This window comes from Thunnus thynnus, chromosome 21 (assembly GCF_963924715.1).
Source record: "Thunnus thynnus chromosome 21, fThuThy2.1, whole genome shotgun sequence".
Classification (NCBI taxonomy): domain Eukaryota; kingdom Metazoa; phylum Chordata; class Actinopteri; order Scombriformes; family Scombridae; genus Thunnus; species Thunnus thynnus.
Window position 1 is genome coordinate 6117387 of NC_089537.1, and position 20873 is coordinate 6138259.

Genomic DNA, 20873 nt, shown 5'->3' on the forward strand with positions numbered 1-20873 from the left:
CACTTTCCAAATTGAGTTAGACTTAGAATTAGATATCTGTACCATGTTTTTATTACTATCTTTAAAAGTTTCATTTTACTTGAAACAGAATACATACAATATATGGATAGTGGCACCTGTTGCTCAGTATTTAAAATCATACACTGGACAAATACAACACAATACAAAGAAATACAATTGAGTAACTAAATAGATAAACAAATGCTCAAATGTAGCCATTCTGACAAACTTAGACAGATTGGTTTCTCTTTGATATTTTAAAATATTTTAAAGTATTAACACTGCAACAATTTGAAGCATATGCATTTCATTTTGTGACAACTGAACTATTTGATAAACTATATCATCCTTAACAAAGACATGGATACATGGAAATCCCAGTTTCCTGTTTTTTTGGGGGGTGTTTTTCCAAGACACTTTAACCACCCTTCCCTCTGCAAAATATTTTACCAGAGGTGAATTCCATTTGACATTCAGCATTTCAACAGTCAGATAACTAAGAACGACATGTTAATAGCTCAATACAAAATGACACAGAGTTCATACTTCTTAAGTGACTTATTAACTCAGAGAACACCATTAAGGCGTCAGCGTGTCTCCACTGGAAATAAGATTCAATCATGGATGCAAAATTGTAATTGATGCACTATGATGGTGTCATACAGAATGCAAAAAAAAAAAAGAGGAGAGATAGGGATTTAGGATTAGATTTACTTCGCTGGAGAAATAAATGAGCATTCAGACTTTGTCAAGACAGAAATATAACAGATACAACTGATAATGATGGAAAGCCTGAGGCTAAGAACGTGGGTAGAGGAAAACAAATTGTGGCAGCTTTTGCACTACTTTATAATAATTTGGTATTTCCAAAATATTTTGCACAGCCTTATGATTATTTTTCATGGAAGACAAAAGTAATATCTCCATACTTGTATATACATAAAATGATGGAGTTGTCAGCAAGAACACACATACTGTAATAGTTGTGATTGTAATTTCCATGATAACATTATTACTCATCCTGGCAACATGAGGTGTAATTCCAATGATCCAGTGTGACAGTCCACAACGTGTAGTGGTGTTAGAGATTTACATTTCTATCATAACCTCTCTAACTGACCACTCAAGAGTCTGGAGCGTACCGAATTTAATGGCAATTGCAGCAGTCAATTATTCTAGTTGATTTAATTGATGAAAAAGTAATTCATTCATGAAAAAAGCACCACGTGTCAAGTATATGTGCTGATGAATGTATTAAAATAAAGTAGCTGCCGTGAAAATCCGACATCCAGACACCACCTTTATCAGAGTGTTAAGATTAGGTGTCATTCATGTCCTTCAATAGCTGTTTTCTGAAACAGTTTTCAATCAGGGACAGATAGTCAATACTGCTTTGAAAATCTGAGCCTATTTTTAATTAATTGTTAAGATCTAATGAAATGATTCGTCCAAAATTATATACAACATGTGTGCTACATAACAGAGACTTGCCACACAAAATGGTAACTCGTTAGTTCAAATCACTCTAATCATGAGCAGATTTGTGCAATTTCAAAATTAGATGGTGTCCCTTCCACTATATAAAGAACAGTGAAATCGAAGGTGTGTCTAGATTATCCACTCGTTGGTTAGTGAAGCACAGAGACTCTGCAGGATTTCATTCTAACTGCACACTATACTGTAGCAGTGAAGGTCACTGATTATTACATATTCACAAAGAGCGGTGAGACTAATCAGTGAAATCACCTGGTGTAGCGTGTGGCTGGAGTAAAAACCTAAAGACTCTTAATTCGGTACCATTTACTGCACTCCCTTTCTTCCTGGAGTTACTCCATGTGGAGCAGGCAGTTTAGAGGTCTGGTTTTTAATATTCCTCACCAAAAAAACATGAATCCATTGGTGATTTCCTGGAAATTGATTTGAGGAGAATAGTTCTACATTAAGGCAAATCCGCTTGCTGGCTTTGTTGCTGAGAGTTAGATATACACTAAATATAAAGTTAGAACCAGCAGGCAATTAGCTTAGCGTAACATAAAGATTGGAAGCAGGGGGAAACAGTTAGCTTGGCTCTGTTTAAAAAATAAATAAAAAAATCTGCCTACATGCACCTCTAAAGCTCACTAACATGTTATATCTGGTTTGCTTAATCCGTGCAAAAAAACAAAGTGTAACTATGACAATTTGTGGCTTTGCAGGAGATTATGTACTGGAACTATTTCTTGGCGGGGAGCATATCAAACAAATGACACATGTTAATTAGTGAACTTTAGAGATATTTAGAGATATTTAGAGATATATTTTGTTGCTTTCTGACAGAGCCAAGCTAGCTGTTTACCCTATTTACCAGTCTTTATGCTAAGATAAGCTGACAGATGTCAATCTTCTCATTTTAACTTGGCAGGAAAGCGAATAAGTGTATTTTCCAAAATGTCAAACTGTTCCTAAAAATTTCAACATATGTTGCCTTTTACAAAGCAGCTACTTGGGTTGCCCAGATTTGCTCCAGGCAAGAGTCTCCAACAATAGACACGAATCCTGGTAAGGTGCCCTTTTAGAAAGACCCTGAACCTCCTACCTGCTGCTCATGTTGTGACTAGTCTGGGAAATTTGGTCAAAAATAAGAACAGATGCACAAGGACAAGCGAGTATTAGATGGACAGACATAACCTCTATCTGCTTACTGAATGTAAATCACACAGGGTGAAAGTGATACCTGAACTTAAGACAGGTTTACCCTGAGAAAGCTTTGTCAGTTTTTTATCTTGCAATGCCAAGGACTGCTCTAACAATGTTAGGAAATAAAACTAATCTTGTAATGTAGCAAGCTAAGTGACATGCTAACTATATTAGGAACATTAACTGCAACGGAATGACTTGATTACATGGTTTGCAAATCTCAAAACTGCCAGCCAGCAGTTTTAATAAGAGCTTTCTATATCTCAGCAAAAGAATATCTTAGACAGTGGCTGCATTTATCCTTTTTATAGTCAGGTCGTAACTCCTGTCTTTCCCATCAGTACTGTGCATCTTTCACTTACCTGCAGAGACATCAAGGTTGTTCCTCTTGAGTCTCATAGTTGAATGCCCCCCCTCCCCCTCCAACCCCACCTCACATCTGTACTCGCACACACAGGCTCAAAGACACACCACACTGCAGAACTCCCAAGTCCCTTTTGCATCCTAAATAGGCTAATTTCTCTGCTGATCTGGGATTTGGGAGTGTTCAAGTTTATTGAAGGAGCTGACACAGATCAAGACTTAATCCATGTTGCGGTTCATGGATTAAGTCCTACCTCTGGTTGGATCAAGGCAAAAGCTGTCACTTTGTCAGTCATGCTTTAGTCTTGACAATCTAACCAAATATTCTTAATCAGATATATGATCTAGTTTGTAAAGTAAAAAGGAGAGGTGTACTATCATCATTTCTATTACTATTATTTCTGCTTCTGGTGATGTTATCCACCTTTTTCTCTAGAAATGCTGTGAGAGTGTAGACACACAGGGATAACATTGAATCAGATGGGCCAAAAACCAAGATTCCTGAAGCTGGAGATTGAAGAGCGCTTTAGTAATCTCCTATAATCCTTTTTGTTCACCCAGGAGATTGTCCTCCTTTAGAAGTTTCCAGCCAGACAAAGAGGTGGATAGTGTGATGGTATCAACTCTAATAGACTGGGGAGGTTGAGGAAAAGGCTAACCACCTCGCTGTGTCAAATGGGCCTAGGTTCACGGAAGTCAGCTCTTTCTCAATTATTTTCTAAATTAACTTGACGAGTTCCATAGAGATTTAGCGGAGACTATCTGAGGTATTACAGCTCAGAATTGGTCAGGAAAGGGAGTTCAGGGGTGTGATCTTCATGTCAAAGTACTGACACTACCTTTCAGGTACTTGTACTTTCCAAATAATACCCCTGTGGCCTTTTGGTATTGTTAAAGAATTTCATTTAAAAATGAATGGCACTCAGTGATTGTACATTTGTAATGAAGCTACATCGCACCAGTTAAGAATCTGTGGTCAGAAATCTTCCTACCAACTGAGTGTTTACTTTGTTTCTGAATGGTCAGAAACAGCAGGACTCCTCATTTGTTTGTTTGATTGACAGTAGCACTGCTGTGGAATTCCCTAGTCCAAAAGAGAAAACCTCATACTTTTTTGTGTGCTCATTGTTCCCAAACCCATTGCTGTGAAATATTGCTCGGGAGCGATGCGCCATTATGAGTAAAGGGGTAGTAAGAGACTTGAAAGGTCAGATCGTCTGTCTCGGTGTTGTTTTAATGGAAAGTGTGGCCACTTGCCAAGGTCTATGTCTCTCAAAGACTTCATGTTAAGTCAATTCTAAGACTCCAGTTAATAACGGACCACCGATAGGGTTTGCAGAGCCCGCATCATTACAGGAAAGTGGCTGCAAGCACTTTGATTAGTTTTGAAACCAAGAAACGCAGCGACTCCATGCTGAGACCTGGCATTTGAAAAGAACAGTGTGGCAAAAATAAAACGCTTGTGTTCAGATTCTTGGAAATGTTTTGTTGAATATACTGAGTTTTTGTACTTCCACTGTGCAAGAATAAAAGATATGTATTTTTTTCACCAGGTTTCCCATCAGTCTGATCACATTTTCCTATTTGTATGAATCAAATTTGTAGGGAAATATAAAAATTTTACATTTAAGGTTTTAGCTGACATGATGCAAGTTGACGATCATGGTCATCTGTGTATTCAAATATACTTCAGTTAGATAAATGACAAGTTACACAGTAGGATTTGGCAGAAAAGGAACTGCTGTTTTAGGAAGCTCTTAAAGAATACAGTAACAAAGATTCTACAGAACGAATCCCCACGTAAAAACACAGCATGAAAACTTAGAACTTTAAAAAAAAAATGTTGGGATGGTGGAGGGAGGGACAGTTTCAGCATGAACATACCAGTAGAGTAATAGTGAGAAGTGTAAGGCTCTAATGGCCTTGCAGTACATCTGTCTGATTGGACGTGACTAGTCAGCTGATGAATGAGCCAGTGGTGGTGAAGCATGAATGATCAGCTGATAAAAGCAAGGCTTCAAGATTTTATTGATTTATTTTTCCAGCTATTTGTCAAATTAAAACATAAGCTATAGGCTTGTAAAAAATATGTATATATTTTTTAGCAATATTAAATTATTATTGATAGAAATAGACATCATAAAGAATCTCAACAGTTCTCAAATTAACGCTGTTGTTTATATTATTTCCCAGTGTTTTACATGTAGTTCTAGTATTCCCAACAGGGGTGTGAGGGCAGCATAATTTTCACTCGGTCAGAGTTAAAACAGAATATTCTGTCACCGTCTGCTTGGCATTTGAAAGGCAGACAAATGTATGTAAAATTCACCACCAGCTCACAGGTCAGTCGGCTCCCATTTAATTAGGGAATTTATTCATCTAGAACGAGACAATACATAACCATCATTATTACTTTTTAAATTAAGAACTAATCCACAGAAATAATATTGAAAAAATTAAATAAATAAAATATGCAGGGAGAATAAAATGCATTTGCTCCTTTAACAGAGTGTTTTATATAGTGTCAGAGAGGAACCTACCTGGCAGTCAGAGTACATGTATTTGCTTTGATATTCTTTGGAATAAAGCCCTGCAACACATTAGTGTCTTTCTAGCGTGCTGCCCCACTTAACGGTTGTTCTTTTGAAAGCAGAAATAGTACACACAAAAATGACACCATACAAGCAGTAGACACTGAGAGTTGATAGATAAAACAATCCGTACCGCCATGATATGTCTGAAAGTACCTCGCAAAAAAGACGCTCAATCTAGTCTCACTTTATCTTATTCACATTCTACAAGTAGTGCCTATGTGTAGCCTTGAAGATGAATTTGAGGACATGCAGTGTATTATGATATTTTGCATTTAAAAACTCTTTTATTCTCCAGTCAACTGATTCTGTCCTTTTTATGGAAAAAAGTCTAAGCCATTAGAGAAATATGAACAGGAGGAATCATTAGGTTAGAGTTTATTCATAGCACTGTGGACGTAGAGTTAGGAACACAATACATCCACAGAAACGTCATCACCTTGTCAAGTTTATATTTTTAATGGTTACATTGTGGAGATTACAAAATCATCTGACATTAGGTCAAGTCTTAAATACAATTGGGAGCAGAACATTATTATTGAGAAACATCTTCTGCTCATATAACTCTTATTTTATTTCTATTGCCTGTGATAGATATTACTATTTAATTCATTTAACCATGCGGTTAATAACATAATTTCCCTTTTTGATCATTCATTGCTGTTGAATCCAGGTTCACAGGCAGTCTGTGGGACTTGAGCCACAGCTCAGAGTGACAGATGATACGTGACCTAAGATCCCCTGGATCTTAATACTGTTGGCTGCCTTGCTCCTTGACCCACTTTTAATGATTATTCTGCCTGAGGCGAGTGGATTAGTTTCTGTCTATAGAGTGCTGAAGAAAGAAGGAGGAAAAAGATTGTGTAACACAGCTATAGCTGCCTCTTGTAAAATTAAGAAATCACAAAACTGCTTTAATTTACTTAATTTGTGTTAAATTCAACCTGCTACAGTTTAAATTAGAAATTGAACAGAATAATTGATGTAAATGATCATTTACTTCATCAGTCATTTGAGTCAATGCCTAAAGATCTCTTTCAGACACATTTAATATTCAATTAATGTAGTTAGTTAAATGTAGTTCAACTAAACAGATCTAACAAACTACTGACAGAGGCTCTAGCTTTAGCTTTCATATAAATGTATACTAAACTCAAGTATCTGACCATAACTATCATTTTCCTATCTAAAGAATAAATAAAACATAATAAAGATAGTTTCATATGGTCATAAGTAACAATTGCAATAGGTGATATAATATTCTTAATTTGTCTTCATTGGTTTATCTAAAAAAGAGTTTCCACCACCACTTTTATTAAGGAACACGTAGCTATATTGCAGTATAATTGTGCATGCAGTATAATCCTGAATGAACCCTGTAGTGTGGAAATCAAGGAAATTGATTTCCACAGACCTTCCTTCAGTGAGTTGCTTCCAAAATTAAAAGTTCTATTGTTTTTAGTCTGAAGACACTGACAGCCCAGGATTTACTGTGAGCTTATTAGCTAGTTAGCTTGAGGCTCAGAGTTATCTGACATGAGAAATGGAGGAATATCACTATGGCGATCCCTGTGTTATTCGTCATTGTATACTAAAACACAAAATGAGTTTGAAAATGTTTGACAGAGACATAAAAGTTGGCCATCTAACACTTCTAGAAATGGTGAGAATGATCTGTTGCCTGCCAATACATAGTAAACATAGAGTACATCAGCTAATTGCAGCTAATTGCAGTTTATTGCTTTCATCTTGTTCGAGTAGGATACAAAGAAGCAGGAGTGCCACTGAAGAAATTTGATGTTCTTAGCGTCTTGGCTTCTTCACAACCCCCCGAAACACCTACAAAACAAAATACAATCAAAACAAACAAAAGAGGGTACAGATAGTAGTAGATAGTATAATTTAAGTGTAATGTAATTAGATGTAATTAGATTATGTGACTGGCATTTTCTACTGAAAAAGTAAACCACTTCTGAAAATAATACATTTTCACCAGACAGATGTTGTTCATCCCTTGATTCATTTTCAAAAGCCATCCTATTGCTTGTTGTGATTTCCACTCACAACAGGGGGGCAAAAGTGACAAAAAAAAGTCCATTTGCCATTCTGACCAACACCATGTCATTTCCTCCCAGGTCTCACCGCTCCTGGTCGACCATTGTGTGTAATTGCAGGGTTCACAAGTTCACAAGAACATAAGTTCAATGGTTGCCAGAGGGTCTTGGCTATGGAGAAAGCCAGATTTACACTGAAACTGATGTAACTGGTGGAACATATTGAATCAGGCTCCATGTGGTGATGTGGTTTCAGGAGCTAAGATGGTGAATTAACCCTCTAGCACAGATATAGGTGCACAAAAAAAACCTAATATAGATGAACAGAAACGTTAAGACTGCGCCCACAGACACGCACACTGACAAATATACGTGCAAGACATTCACCTATTGCATTCAATAAATCACCCACCACACAGCAACACAGGAAGCGAATTCTGTACCTCTTTTAGTTTGTTACTGTGTTGCAAATTTACCTGTGTGCACTTTCTCTGTAGCAGACAGAGGTGCAGTCATATATCAATAAGTTAGCATTGTGAAAGTTCATGGCTGTGCTTGCTGTGTTTTTGTAGTAATAAATGTGATAAATGTGAGTGTGTGCCTTAGAAAGTTGCATTCTGCCCTGATCCAAGGTTGCATAGTCATTTTAAATATAATGAAAAGTGAGGAAGTGCTAACCTTGACAATGAGAGGCTGGGAGAATCAAAGATGAAAGAGGGACACTTTTATGGTGTTAGTCTTTAAAGGAAAGTGTGTAATGGTGTAGTATGAATGGTCCATAACTGAAAAAAAGGTTTTGGTGGGAGAAAATAATGGAGAAATGACAGTAACATCTTGTAACAGTGTTATATATATTTCTGTCTTAATCCACAAAAGCATACTTAATGCTGTTTATTAGTTGCTGTTAACTAAGAACTGATTATTCATTTGAACGCAATTATATAAAAAAAGTCTTATGCCATGAGAGCTCTTATCAAATTCTTTTCATTTCATCTCAAAGGATTTTCTTTCCTTCAACCTTGCAGGAATCATCAGGACTGCCTTAGCTAACATGGACCGGGAAGCCAGAGAACACTACACCGTTGTTATCCAAGCCAAAGACATGGCAGGCCAGGTCGGAGGCCTCTCTGGCTCTACTACCATCAACATCACTCTGACAGACGTCAATGACAACCCCCCCACATTTCCCCAAAGTATGTACACAACATACCTGAAGACAGGTTCAAATAACAAAATACAGGCTTTTCAGTTATATCAGAATGTGCTTACAAACATTTCAGGTACCATCAAGGAAGTATTTTTGCAGAACAATCAGTGAAGGCAATAGTTAAATGTGTAAAAACTGGGCTGGGAAATTGCACAAATCTAAAATAGATAGTTGTGGTCTGTAGGAATAAGGCACAAGACATTTAGGAAATTGGAAGTCAGTGCACTATTTTTGGTCATGCCCTCTATTTGAAAACTCAGCTATTCCCTGAGAAAATTGTTGCCTTTTGGCTTTCTTTGCTGGCAAGAAGGCAAATTTAGTAAAGTAACCAATTCTAATTAACTAAGTGCTACTAAAGTTCAACTAAATAAAGTAGCTAGTGTTACACTAAATGGCCATTTGTGGCTGGAAATGCAATCAACTGTATTCTCAGTATACTGTATTTTGGCCTTGGGCAGAAAATCTCCACCACAGCAGCCTGAGGCAGGCACATAACCTGAAAAGAATTTATAAGAAGAGTCCTATACTGTATTTTCATTGGGGAAGTGTTAGCAAACACAGCAAGTAGATGTAACTTCTATTTTTGAAATAATCCTCACAAATTCGGAAAATGTTTGCAAATTAAAGTCAGGCTGATTATCCATAAGTATGTATTTTCTGTTATTTTCTGCTTGAATGCAAAGAGAAAAACATGTTTTTTTTCAGTTCTGGCAGAGACAACACAACTTTCATTTAATTGTTAATTTTTAATGCACACATTGATTAACCATCTGTCAATTTTTGATATTTTAGAGAGCAAATCATGGATTATTAAGGCTTTCCCTTACAACACATTTACCATTCCTTACAATGATGTATTACGCTTCATTATTGTGTGACTCAGTAATTAAGCAATGATGAAGTTGTGATTCTTTGTCTTTGAAAGTGCCTCATCAAGCACAATCCCCCTCGGCTCTGAGTTTTTCATTTCGTGCTGTAATGAAAAACTATTTCAAAACCATCAACATTTTCTGAATAATCATCTGCCTCAGAGTTTGAGCTGCTCCATTGCAGCTCTATCAACCTCGGTTTAGCATTTAATGTCAATTGAAGCACTGCAGAGTATTTTTAATGACATTCCCTCAGGAACAAATGGTGACAGAATCAAATTGCTTAGCTAAGCCCTTTAAGGAGAACATTCAGACAGCAATGTGGGGCAGATCAGGCCCTCTTTGAAACATTTTTTTTTTGCTGTCTCTAAATGGGTACACATCAATGTTCATCCACAGAAAATTACCAGCTGTACGTCCCTGAATCAGCTCAAGTAGGGAAACCGGTAGGGAAGATCAAAGCCAATGATGAGGACCTTGGCATCAATGCAGACATCAAGTACAGCATCATTAACTCAGAGGGGGCCAACATGTTCTCCATATCCACGGACAGGGACACAAGAGAGGGAATCTTGAGCCTCAAAAAGGTAAGAACATGTTGTCTGCATCACATTTTTTTTTTGCATTAGCAGTAAATTAATACAGCTCTGACACTGTGGAAAGAGAGTGAACAGAAAACAGCAATAAGATAAAATTGTGCTGGGTTACATGCATGCATCATTTTCCTGTGAATCCCTTGTGCATACGCAATGTGAATCCAGTGTGGGAATGGTGGACTCCACCACTATCAATAAAAACTACTATATAGAGAGATAATTACTGAACATAAATACATTGAATGGCTACTGTTGAACCAATGCTGACCATAAACAGTATCAAAAATGGGGTTTGATTTCATTAGAATTACATTTCATCCAAATTATTTTAACTCTCCCTTGAATAATAAAGGTTTATTACTTAGGAAAGGCATTCAAAATGGAGGACAGACACAAGGTATTTTGCAGCAGTGTTGAATTTAAGCAAAACCTTTTTGTTTGCAATGAAAACACCACTGGATACCTTTAACTGTCTATACAGTATATGCAGCTAAACCTAAGTGAACTAAATCATGTCGTCAGCATACATATCATTAAATTGATAGTTCTCTTACTCTTTCATTACAACGCATATAATTTGTTTAGTTATCACTGGTCTATTTCGGTGTCTTACTGTGACAAAAACACAATCAAAAGGCAAAAACATAGCTGAACTCTGTAGCACAAACTTGAAATGATGAATGAATTTTCTCTGAGTTTAACATGCAGCATATTTATTTAACCCTGTTCAACATTCATATGAGTCAACTGAACAGCCATCTGTGTAACTGTAGTGAGAAGCTGTAATTACATTTTTCTACTATGAGCATGCTAATCATTTAAATCTTTATAATGTCCTTTTACCAACAGCCTCTGAACTATGAGAGAAAGAAGACCTACACTCTCCAGATTGAGGGGGTGAATACACACGTGGATCCTCGTTTTTCCTATCTTGGTTCTTTCAAGGACACTGCCACCCTTAAAATCACAGTTGGGGATGTGGACGAAGCCCCTGTCTTTTCTATGGATTATTATATCATGGACGTATATGAGAACGCACCGAGTGGCACAGAGGTGGGCGCCGTATTAGCTCGAGATCCTGACAGCAGGAACAGTCCTGTCAGGTAAGACACTCTAACTCCTATATGTACATGTACAATCTGCAGAAATTATCACAAAATATTCAGATGTAGAGCTGCTCTGTTGGCATGCTTTCGTATTGTTTGTGCATCATTGGATAGAGGTTTTCTTGTTAAGAAACACAGATTAGACAAGCCCACTGCAAAAGTAAATAGTAAGAGAGGAGGTTGCTAATATTGTGAGGCTTATTTTGAGGCTTAGCACTCTCTCAGCTGTGACTAACAGCCAATATAACTGTCACCTTGTCAACTAATTAGGGGCCAAAAACATGTTTTTATATATAGAAACATACCAGCCTTTGCCAGACGGATTTATAAAAATGTTATGATTCTTGTTACCATATCTGTTCAGATTATCTTAGTTAGTAGAGCACACGTTATGCACACGCAAGACTTTCAATCATGACAGAGTCTGTTTTTGTCATATGCTCATCATTAATTACTTATTTTTCTTTTAATCAGAGTTGAGGTGTTTTGGCTTTGCCCATTGAGGTTTAAGTCAACTAATAAGATTATTTTTGCCTCAAAGAAATGTTTGTCCAACTAGCACTCCCAATTTGCATGTCATAGCTCTGCCGCATATAATTGTACCTTTTTATAGATCAGGATTTGAAGCTTTGATTTGTTATTGTAGCCTTTAACTGAGGTCTACCAAATCTGAGACTTTCTAGGGGGCTTTGAACTTGTTTCAGGCTATACTATGTAAAGCATAATGTAACTATACTATGTAACAGCATTATGGGGATGTATGGATGTACAGCACTAAGTTAAATAGCCTCATGTTTGCTCCTGATACTATATTAAATGTTTCACATCCACTCATATTATCAGCAACATGCATGGTGAATCCTTCTCATTTTTGGGGATAATCAGATAGTTACGGTAAATGATGGAGTCACTGTAAACATGAAAATCCTCATAAGATATTGAGAGTATTGCTGATATATCAATAAGAAACAATCATCTGTTGTGATTACATGTTATAGGATCATAGTTTAAGGCCTCGCCACAGGCTGTGGAGTCTAGCACAGAGACTCATGACTATTCTGTTGTCCTCCATGTTTTGGAGAGGTGAGCTCTGTGGTTATTGATGAATGAAGCCCAATTTAAAATGGGAGGGGTGTGGGTGGAGGGGGGTAGACACGAGGTAAAAATGATTCTTTGATTTGTGTCAGTATCTGAAGATGTTGTGAAAGATCATCAGTAAACAAGAAGGTAATCTACATATGAAAGAGTTTCCTTGCTCTCCTTGTGGGATTACCTCCTCCTCGTCCGTTCTTACAGTACATCTCTCCCAGTGTTCACCACATAAAGACGAAAGTAGCAGGAAGTGTGTCAATGACATCCACTTGAACCCAGAAAAAGCTAAACAACTGTGCCACTACTCCCTGTGTTGGCATCAGAATGCAGAATGCAGCAGGGATCAGTATTTGGCTCTCTTTGATCATCAGAAGTCTGCCCATGCATGCAATGAAATAAACATGTTATTGAAGTGACATTTCAAATGTTGATCTGAAATTCTTGATGGCTCATTACCTCTGGTTGCTCTTACAGTATACATTATCATAATCACCAGGAACAGTTCTGTAAACGTCTTGGCCTGGAAGCTGTAAAGCTCTGTGTGAAATCAAGTCAGTCCTGTGCCTGAAATCGCATTAACTGACTAATTTGTTTTTCGTTGTTGGGTTTTGTTCCTTTAGTTGTAAGCAGCTGCAGTAATTTTAATTTTTGAACTTTGAACTTTTGAACTCGTTTTAGTCTCAGTTGTAATAATGGTGTCAGAATAGCAAAGCTGTCTCAAAAATGTTGTTTTCTCTTGTGTAATAAGCATTGCTGCCCCACATGGCTACTACTGTGGCATGACTATAGACCTGCAGTTTTGCTGATGGGTAGTGCACTCCAAGGTCTTTGTGCGGTGTGCCCAGTGTTCTCAATCTGCCCTTATCTATTGTATTTCACTTTGATTCCATATAATTTCCTACATTTCTTAAAATGCCAGAGAAGGGCATCATTAGATATGGAGATATCTAAGTATATATGTACTTCTCATCATTTGATTCAGATGATCTGATACTAAAACCTGCTGTTTACCAAAGGGTTGGGTTTTTTTTTCACTATTAAGGTGTTGAGGAAAATAATCATTATGCATGCTGTAACAGCTTGTACTTTTGGCTAGTTATCTGCAGGAGTAAGAGAAATAAACTGGAGACTATTTATACACAGTGCTCAAGATTTATCTCCACTAGCCGTAATTAACAGTGCTGAAGTGTTTTTCAATGGATTTTTTCCTACAAGCCATAAAATAATGTGCTTTTCTTCGTGACAAAGTGAACGCTTAGCACTAAACTTTTTTTTTTTTTTTTTTTTACAGCTGAAAAGCCGTCATGCTTGTATGAGCCTGAGCATTTAATAAATCATGACAACATTTCTAGTGAGGGTGCTTGGTACAGTTGTAAGCAATCCAAGCTAAAAAGAAAATAAATAAAAAGAGTTAATTATTTAAAATAAATGCAATCCTGGCATTAATATCCCTATACCATTTCCATCCCTCATGTCAATTGAAAACTGTCGACTTAGGCTATAATACTCAGGAGAATGAATGCTGGATTAAAGGTGTAAATAGGTCATTAAGAGATAAATTAGGGAATACATAGTCAACGCTCATTTTGTGCTTCAACTCATGAGAGTAGCAGCTGAGCCCATTTCTGCTTTGTATTCCGCAGACTGCTTTGCTTCCAGTTTGATAACAGCATTGCTAGAAAGCCATTACAACAGTGTAAACATTGCCAGCAGAACATCGCCTTTTGTTATTATTAAATATTGAAGATAATTGCTCTTGACTTAGAAATATGTATTTTCAGAACATTCTGTTAAGACCTTAAGTCCTTTTAAAAGCAGTAGGGATTGTTCTATTCATGTGCGTTAGAGGTGGTACTAGACTTTGAAAATCACAGAAGCATAAGAACATCCCCTTTGGCTTCTGCTGTTTCTGCACTTCATTCATTTGGCTGCATGATTTTGGTTGACTGAATCTGTTATCATTGCCTCAAGTTTTTGTTTTTCTGGTTTTCATACATTTTGTTTTTAAATGTACAATGAACAAAAGTAAATCAATGTGCATTTTCTAAAGCCTCAATGGAACTATTGAATTAAAGCCAGGGCACAAAACATGTGCTTGTGTAGTCTTATAAGGCATTTAACTTGATACTATTTGAATGAGGTTGGCTTCTATGATATTTTCCCCATTTTTGGCTGCTCAAATTCTACATTTTATGTATTTTCCTGACAGTTGTTCAGTATGGAACAGGAGAGGGCTCCATATCCATGCTGAAGGGCCCTTTCACAAGATATGTTGGCCAAAGTAGGAATCAAATTTATGATCTTGGATGTATTAAAAGAGCTTAATATGGAGCAGCAAGTCAGCCTTGCTACCAATTTTTTTCTAGCAGCAAACTTTCACATTGGCAAAAAAAAAAAAAAAAATCCTGTGCAGCCCAAAAAGCTGACAGGACCCTTCATGGTCAAAATTACAAAATTACTCTTGGTATTAAGAACTTTTACAACACAAAGATTAGGTATTCACAAAACGTCGGTCCAACCTCACAAGAGAAATTACAGTATAGGTATAAAATTAAGCTGGTAAAAACAACCTATAATTACGTTTACGCCATCTAGCAACCATGGTAATTATGACCCGGGGAAGTGAGGCAGTTCAGGTGACGTCAATATAAGGTGACAATAGATAGATGGCAAAAAGTGGACTCAGCTGCAGAAGACACCTCCTGCTTCCAAACACAAATATCATGTTTCCAACGGCGAGTCGGAACATTATTCTAAGAACCGTAACGATTGTCATAGTGTTTACTGTTGCCATGACGATGAAGGTTGCATAACTGTAAGGATAATTCTAACCCAATCCATGATCTTTTCCTAACCCTAACAAAGTGCCCAAACCTATCCAAACCTTTAACAGGGAATTGTAATGGTTTTGGAAAGCGGCATATTACACCTCCTATATGGATCGTTCTAAAAATACTATAATAATACTATAGGTCGTTCTGGAGTGCAGGTACAATTGACCTATGTGGTCATTTGAATATGAGGATGTGTTGCAAAACTTTCCCAGAGCCCAGAAAAGATATTTTTATATGTGTGATATAGTCTCAGTGTAAAGTCTGCTGCACAGCATGAATACAAAGTATAGTGAGAAAAACAAATTTGTGCTGGCAAAGGCAACTATTTGTAGAATCAAAAGACGACGCAGTGGAGTCCAGTATCCAATTATTCATAATACATCTGTGATGTATCTGTCATGATTTGGAGGTCAAAAGATATTTAGACATAAACTGGTAGTAGAAGTTTACATATAACCATGGTTCCAATATCATTGCAATGCTATATTTCAGCATGAAGCAGGTATTAAATATAAGCTAAAATATAATCATTTCAATGTAGTTAAAACAATGGGTATGTAAAACCTACACACCTAAACCATTTTCACTTTTCAACCATATTTAGTTCAGTGTTTACATGGAATTTACATCTTTTGGAAATCAAGAAACATACACCTACTGGGCACCAACACCTAACTGTGCTCTATAGCCTGCAGGTTATCCGCTGCCATCTTCATAAACTGTGATACCTCATCAGTTATTTTATTTATCACTATGTTTTCTGAGAAATGCACTTGGAGTGGCTACACAAGATTATGGATTTCCTTTCCTAACAGGTATTCCTTGGACAGCAAAGAGGAGGAAGTACGGTACTTCAGAATCGATGAGAGCAGTGGAGTTATCAAGACGATGCAGCCTCTGGACAGAGAAGACATGCCTTGGCACAACATTACTGTGATGGCCTCGGAGGTTGGTAGGTACCCAGGTTGCTTTCCATAAACCAAATGTTTACAAGTGGGCAAGCACATGTAATGCACCTGCTGCGTTTGTTTGCTCTCATGTGAGTGTTAATGAATGAGCAGATGTAGGTAAAGCCAACAGTGGGTTTTTTTTGTTTGTTTGTTTTTGATCTGAATATCTTGCCATGTTGACATGGTTCCTACTTCTAGGAAGTCTCTAAAAGAATGAACAAATGGAATCCAATTTAATTATTGTAGTTCAGCAAAGTCTGGAAACTTGAAGATGTTCTGGTTCTGTCTGAGGCCCAAAATGAAATAGCAATTTTATATAAGTAGCTGCACACCTATGCTTTTAGCAGACTTAGAGTTGCTTTGTCTTACAATATTTCGCTTTCATATTGCCACAAAAAGTGGATTTTATGTCTTTGTAATTGGTTACCATTGGTAAATAGGCAGACAGAGAGGTACATACATATATATACTATTTATATATATGTTAATATATACACACAGTATATGCACTGTACACACTACATGCTATTTTCTCCACCTGCGGACATATAGATAATGAAATAACCATGGTATATGTATATCTCCCATGTTTGACACCTTTGAAAACTGTAGTAAAAATGTGATTTACTATTATACAGTTGCATGAAAGAAGCAGTTAAAAGAGATTGCTCTTTCTTTCCATACTTATCCTGTTTAGCCTCAAGCTAATGGCAGACATTATAAATCATTATAGGAACTGCATTCAAATTATGGCTCAGTTCTGTGCCTCAACAGCATGATTTTAAGAGCAGAAAAAAACAAAGATACATGCTATAGCTCTACCCAGATGTATTTTTTTCCTCATACAAGATAACAAGACACCCTGAAGGGATCATATAGTCAGAGAGCAGTCCAGGTTCAAAATTACAGAGTGTACAGTCGGCGTCAAAATCAATATCAACAAAAGGAAGGTTCCATAAAGAGGAATGACTGTATGAATCTGTAGTACACACTCTCCCTTTACCTACAGAATAAAATCTGCACCGCATTTTAGGCACTGAACAGATTCTATTAAGATATTTACTCCAATGTCTTGCACAAAGATACTGAAGAAGGATATATGTTAATGGATACACATTTAGTGTTGCCTGACTCTGACTTGCATTGAGTCCACCAAAAGCAAGGGCTGTAAGCGGTCACTCAAGCCACAATAACTGCCTGTTTCCTGCAGCTCTTAATCTAATAATTTCACCGCTGCTGCTTCTTCTTTGACCATTTCTCTCTTGTAAAACTGATCATGCAAATATGTATCAAGGAGATACAGTAAACAGATGGTGCGTACAGCTCCTTCCTGACAACCTAGATGTGTATATTCTGCTTATATTTACTTTAAATTTTACTAAAAACCAATAAGGCTCAATTATTTGGTCAAAGCAGTATTTTGTTTAATTGAGAAAGTAAAGTCCTGTTTATTTAGTTTATGTTGTGAAAATATCCCACATCAAATGTTAAAATAAAGCTTTCAACAGTAAAAAAAGCATCTGTTTTGCATTTGCAAGTATTAATGGTAATTAATCATTAAACAAGATACAAGGAGTACCCACACACTGAAACAGAGCTCAGTTTTCTTTGTTTGCAACATTTCCAACCAACTGGTCCTCCTCAGGCAAATACCCACAGGAAGGAAATGAGGCATATATATATATATATAAGTCACAAAATGCACAATGAAAAACAGAAGTATTAAACGCTCATTTCATATAAATAGTAGTAATAAGGTCAGTAAGACAAAAGCACCTCCAGGTAATCATTAACACGGTTTCAACCCATGTCAATACTCAACCACAGGGAGGGTGCATTACATTGCATTGTTTACATTGCTATATATTGAGTATTCAGAGCAGTATGATGTTTTAATAGCTTTATTAACAGTTAGATCACAATCACTAACAGTATTTAAACATAGTCCAATACCAGGTGACTTAATAGTGAAATTAACAATTAAAGTCTGGAGAAAACAAGGATGACGAAGATCATTTGCATATTGATTAGAATGTATTCAAATAGGTTAGGGTGTATTTTTCTTATAATTAACTACCAAATCAAATTAGTCCCAATTGTTTCAATGTCCTTTCTTACACTGAAAATTAATTAAATCAATGCAGGCCCCGCTAACTTCAAGAATTGCTATCAGGTAACTTGGGTAATTTGTAATCACAATTAGGCAAATCTCTTGCCGACCAACAGAAGTGCTGCATGCTAATGTTTTTTTTTTATCTTTTCACCTCTCCTTAGTATTCAAGGATACAATTACATGTCAAGACACAGTCAAAAAGGCAAAATGATAAATTTTTAGCACTTTGAATGAGCAAGGACACATGGTTTCATAGACACAAAGCAGCATGCAGTTTACTGCAAGCCACCCTGCAACAACTTCTAATGGCCACCGGTGGTATATAGGCTATCCATAGTCAATGAGTGTTATTTTCTGGATCAGTGAGGTGCTTCACATCTAAAAAGCACAAAGAAATGTCATCTCCCCTCTGTGGTGCAATGTTGAACCTTCTGTTGTCGTTGGTGAAAAGACGCCAAGAATGGAAGCGTTTCTACGAGATGAATTAAATAAAATTCTAGAAACATTCATTTAATGCAAAGACTGCCACACCTGCGTGACTTCATTTCTATTCAGAGAAAGTTTAGCTTACCATGCATGCTATTTTTTAGCACAGTCCTGCTACACACTCACGCCTGGATGCTTCCTAGTAAAACATTTTTTCTACTGTTGGTGCCTGAGGTGCCTTGTGGGTTGAGGGTTAACAATAATAATTAAGGAACCAGGAAAAAAATCAAGAGAACGTTTGCTACCCCAGTGATTTTTAGGTGATATGTTTAAGAAGACCAGCCCAACCCCTTTTCTAGTAAACAGTAATCTATGCCTTTGTATAAATGTGAACAGCATTGTTGTGTATTGTTGCTTCAGACAGGCCTCACAAGTACTAAGAGCAAAATACTACTGTTCCATTTCACCTTCGGGGCACTACAGCCTGACATTTCTTCAGTCATGGCATTATAATGTTCACTGGGTATAGAGTAGGTATCCACCACATACCATTATACTGAAATAAATCTGTAATCTTTTTGTTCATATTTTTTCACCAGAAAGAAACACATATTTTCTTATATTACAAGGGTGTAGGTGGCTATTTTGTTGCCATTTAGACTGCTGCTTGGTATTAACATCAGATGAGGAAAGGCATATATTTTATGTGGTAGATGAGTTGCTCCTGCGGTACAAAGGGCAAATAATGCATCACAACCGAGCACACCAGCTAGGACAAGAAAACACTGCACAAAGATGATCAGATGCACTTTAATACACAAAATTGCCCTCTGCAACATTGCATCCTTCAGTACTTTTATAGTTCCAAAGCCTAAGACAAAAACCATAAGCAGTCTAACAAGAAGAGCACAGAGTGTCCTAGTTTAAAATTACAGTGTAGACGCTCTACTTAGTTATTAAGGCTTACATTTGACTTTCATCTTCTTTGTCACTTGTTCTTTCTCTGGCACAGACAACCCCAGCCTTCTCAGTCACGTTCCGGTTACCGTCCAGGTCTTGGACATGAACGACAATCCGCCAGAAATAGCGACAGACGAGGAGGTCATTGTATGTGAGAGCTCAAGGCCGGGACAGGTGAGCATCTAGGATTCACCTAGAAAAATCCTTTTACACCTATCTGTGTATCTATTTCTATTTTTCTCCTCTTTTCCCAGCTGTCTCACCTCACACGTTCCAATCTTTCTACACCACAAACACCTCAGAAGGAAAGTGTTGAGAGCTGTGCATTAACCTCAGTCAATCGCTGCATCCCATTCTTTTTTCTTTTGCACTGAACTATTGTTTCCCTCAGCAGTTTGGGTTGCTCACTGGGAGAGACTGTAAAGACATTTGAGAGAGCTGCTTAATCATCCCATATTCAAAATGAGTATTTCAGCAGCAAACCATGACAGCTCTAAATCGAAGCTCATTCCAATTTGCTCTCAGTAGTCTTTGATTCATTCAAATTAAGAAGGTTTTTGCGATATAGAGCAATCAGCAGTATGGAAATGACTGAAAGGGTGGTTTCGCAGAAGGATGATGGAGTAAAGACTGGGAAGACACAACTAAATACATTTTTTAATAGTTTCAAGCTTGTGTTAGAAAAGTTTGAATTAAGGTTTGCATTAAATTTGAATTAAAGTTGCATTATAGCCTCAGAGTTATTGGCCCAGATGGGTTAAGTGGGAAACATTATAATGTGTTAAATGGGATAGTTGCACACCACCATTCAGCATGACATGACAACACATGTCAAAGAATAGAACTGCTCATTCACATTTTAAAACCTGTTTGCATTTGAATTCTTATAGCCTACAATGGCAATTAGGTTAGATTACATTAGATTGGATTAGATTTTATTTTGAACATGTTAAACATTTTTATAAGTAAGAAAACAAAACAATAACCAGTAAAATAAACAGCGAACATATACAGCAAACTCTCAATAAACAACATA

At 37.0% G+C, this 20873-nt stretch overlaps 1 protein-coding gene across 1 annotated transcript in view; it reads left to right on the top strand.

Moving 5' to 3' along the window:
- Positions 1–20873, top strand: part of LOC137173401 (cadherin-18) — an 89157-nt gene that overhangs the window by 46419 nt on the left and 21865 nt on the right. The window contains exons 5-9 of the mRNA XM_067578214.1: positions 8710–8877; positions 10160–10347; positions 11206–11459; positions 16204–16340; positions 19890–20011. Coding sequence (XP_067434315.1) covers positions 8710–8877; positions 10160–10347; positions 11206–11459; positions 16204–16340; positions 19890–20011 — 869 coding nt within the window. The remainder of the gene's footprint in view (positions 1–8709; positions 8878–10159; positions 10348–11205; positions 11460–16203; positions 16341–19889; positions 20012–20873) is intronic.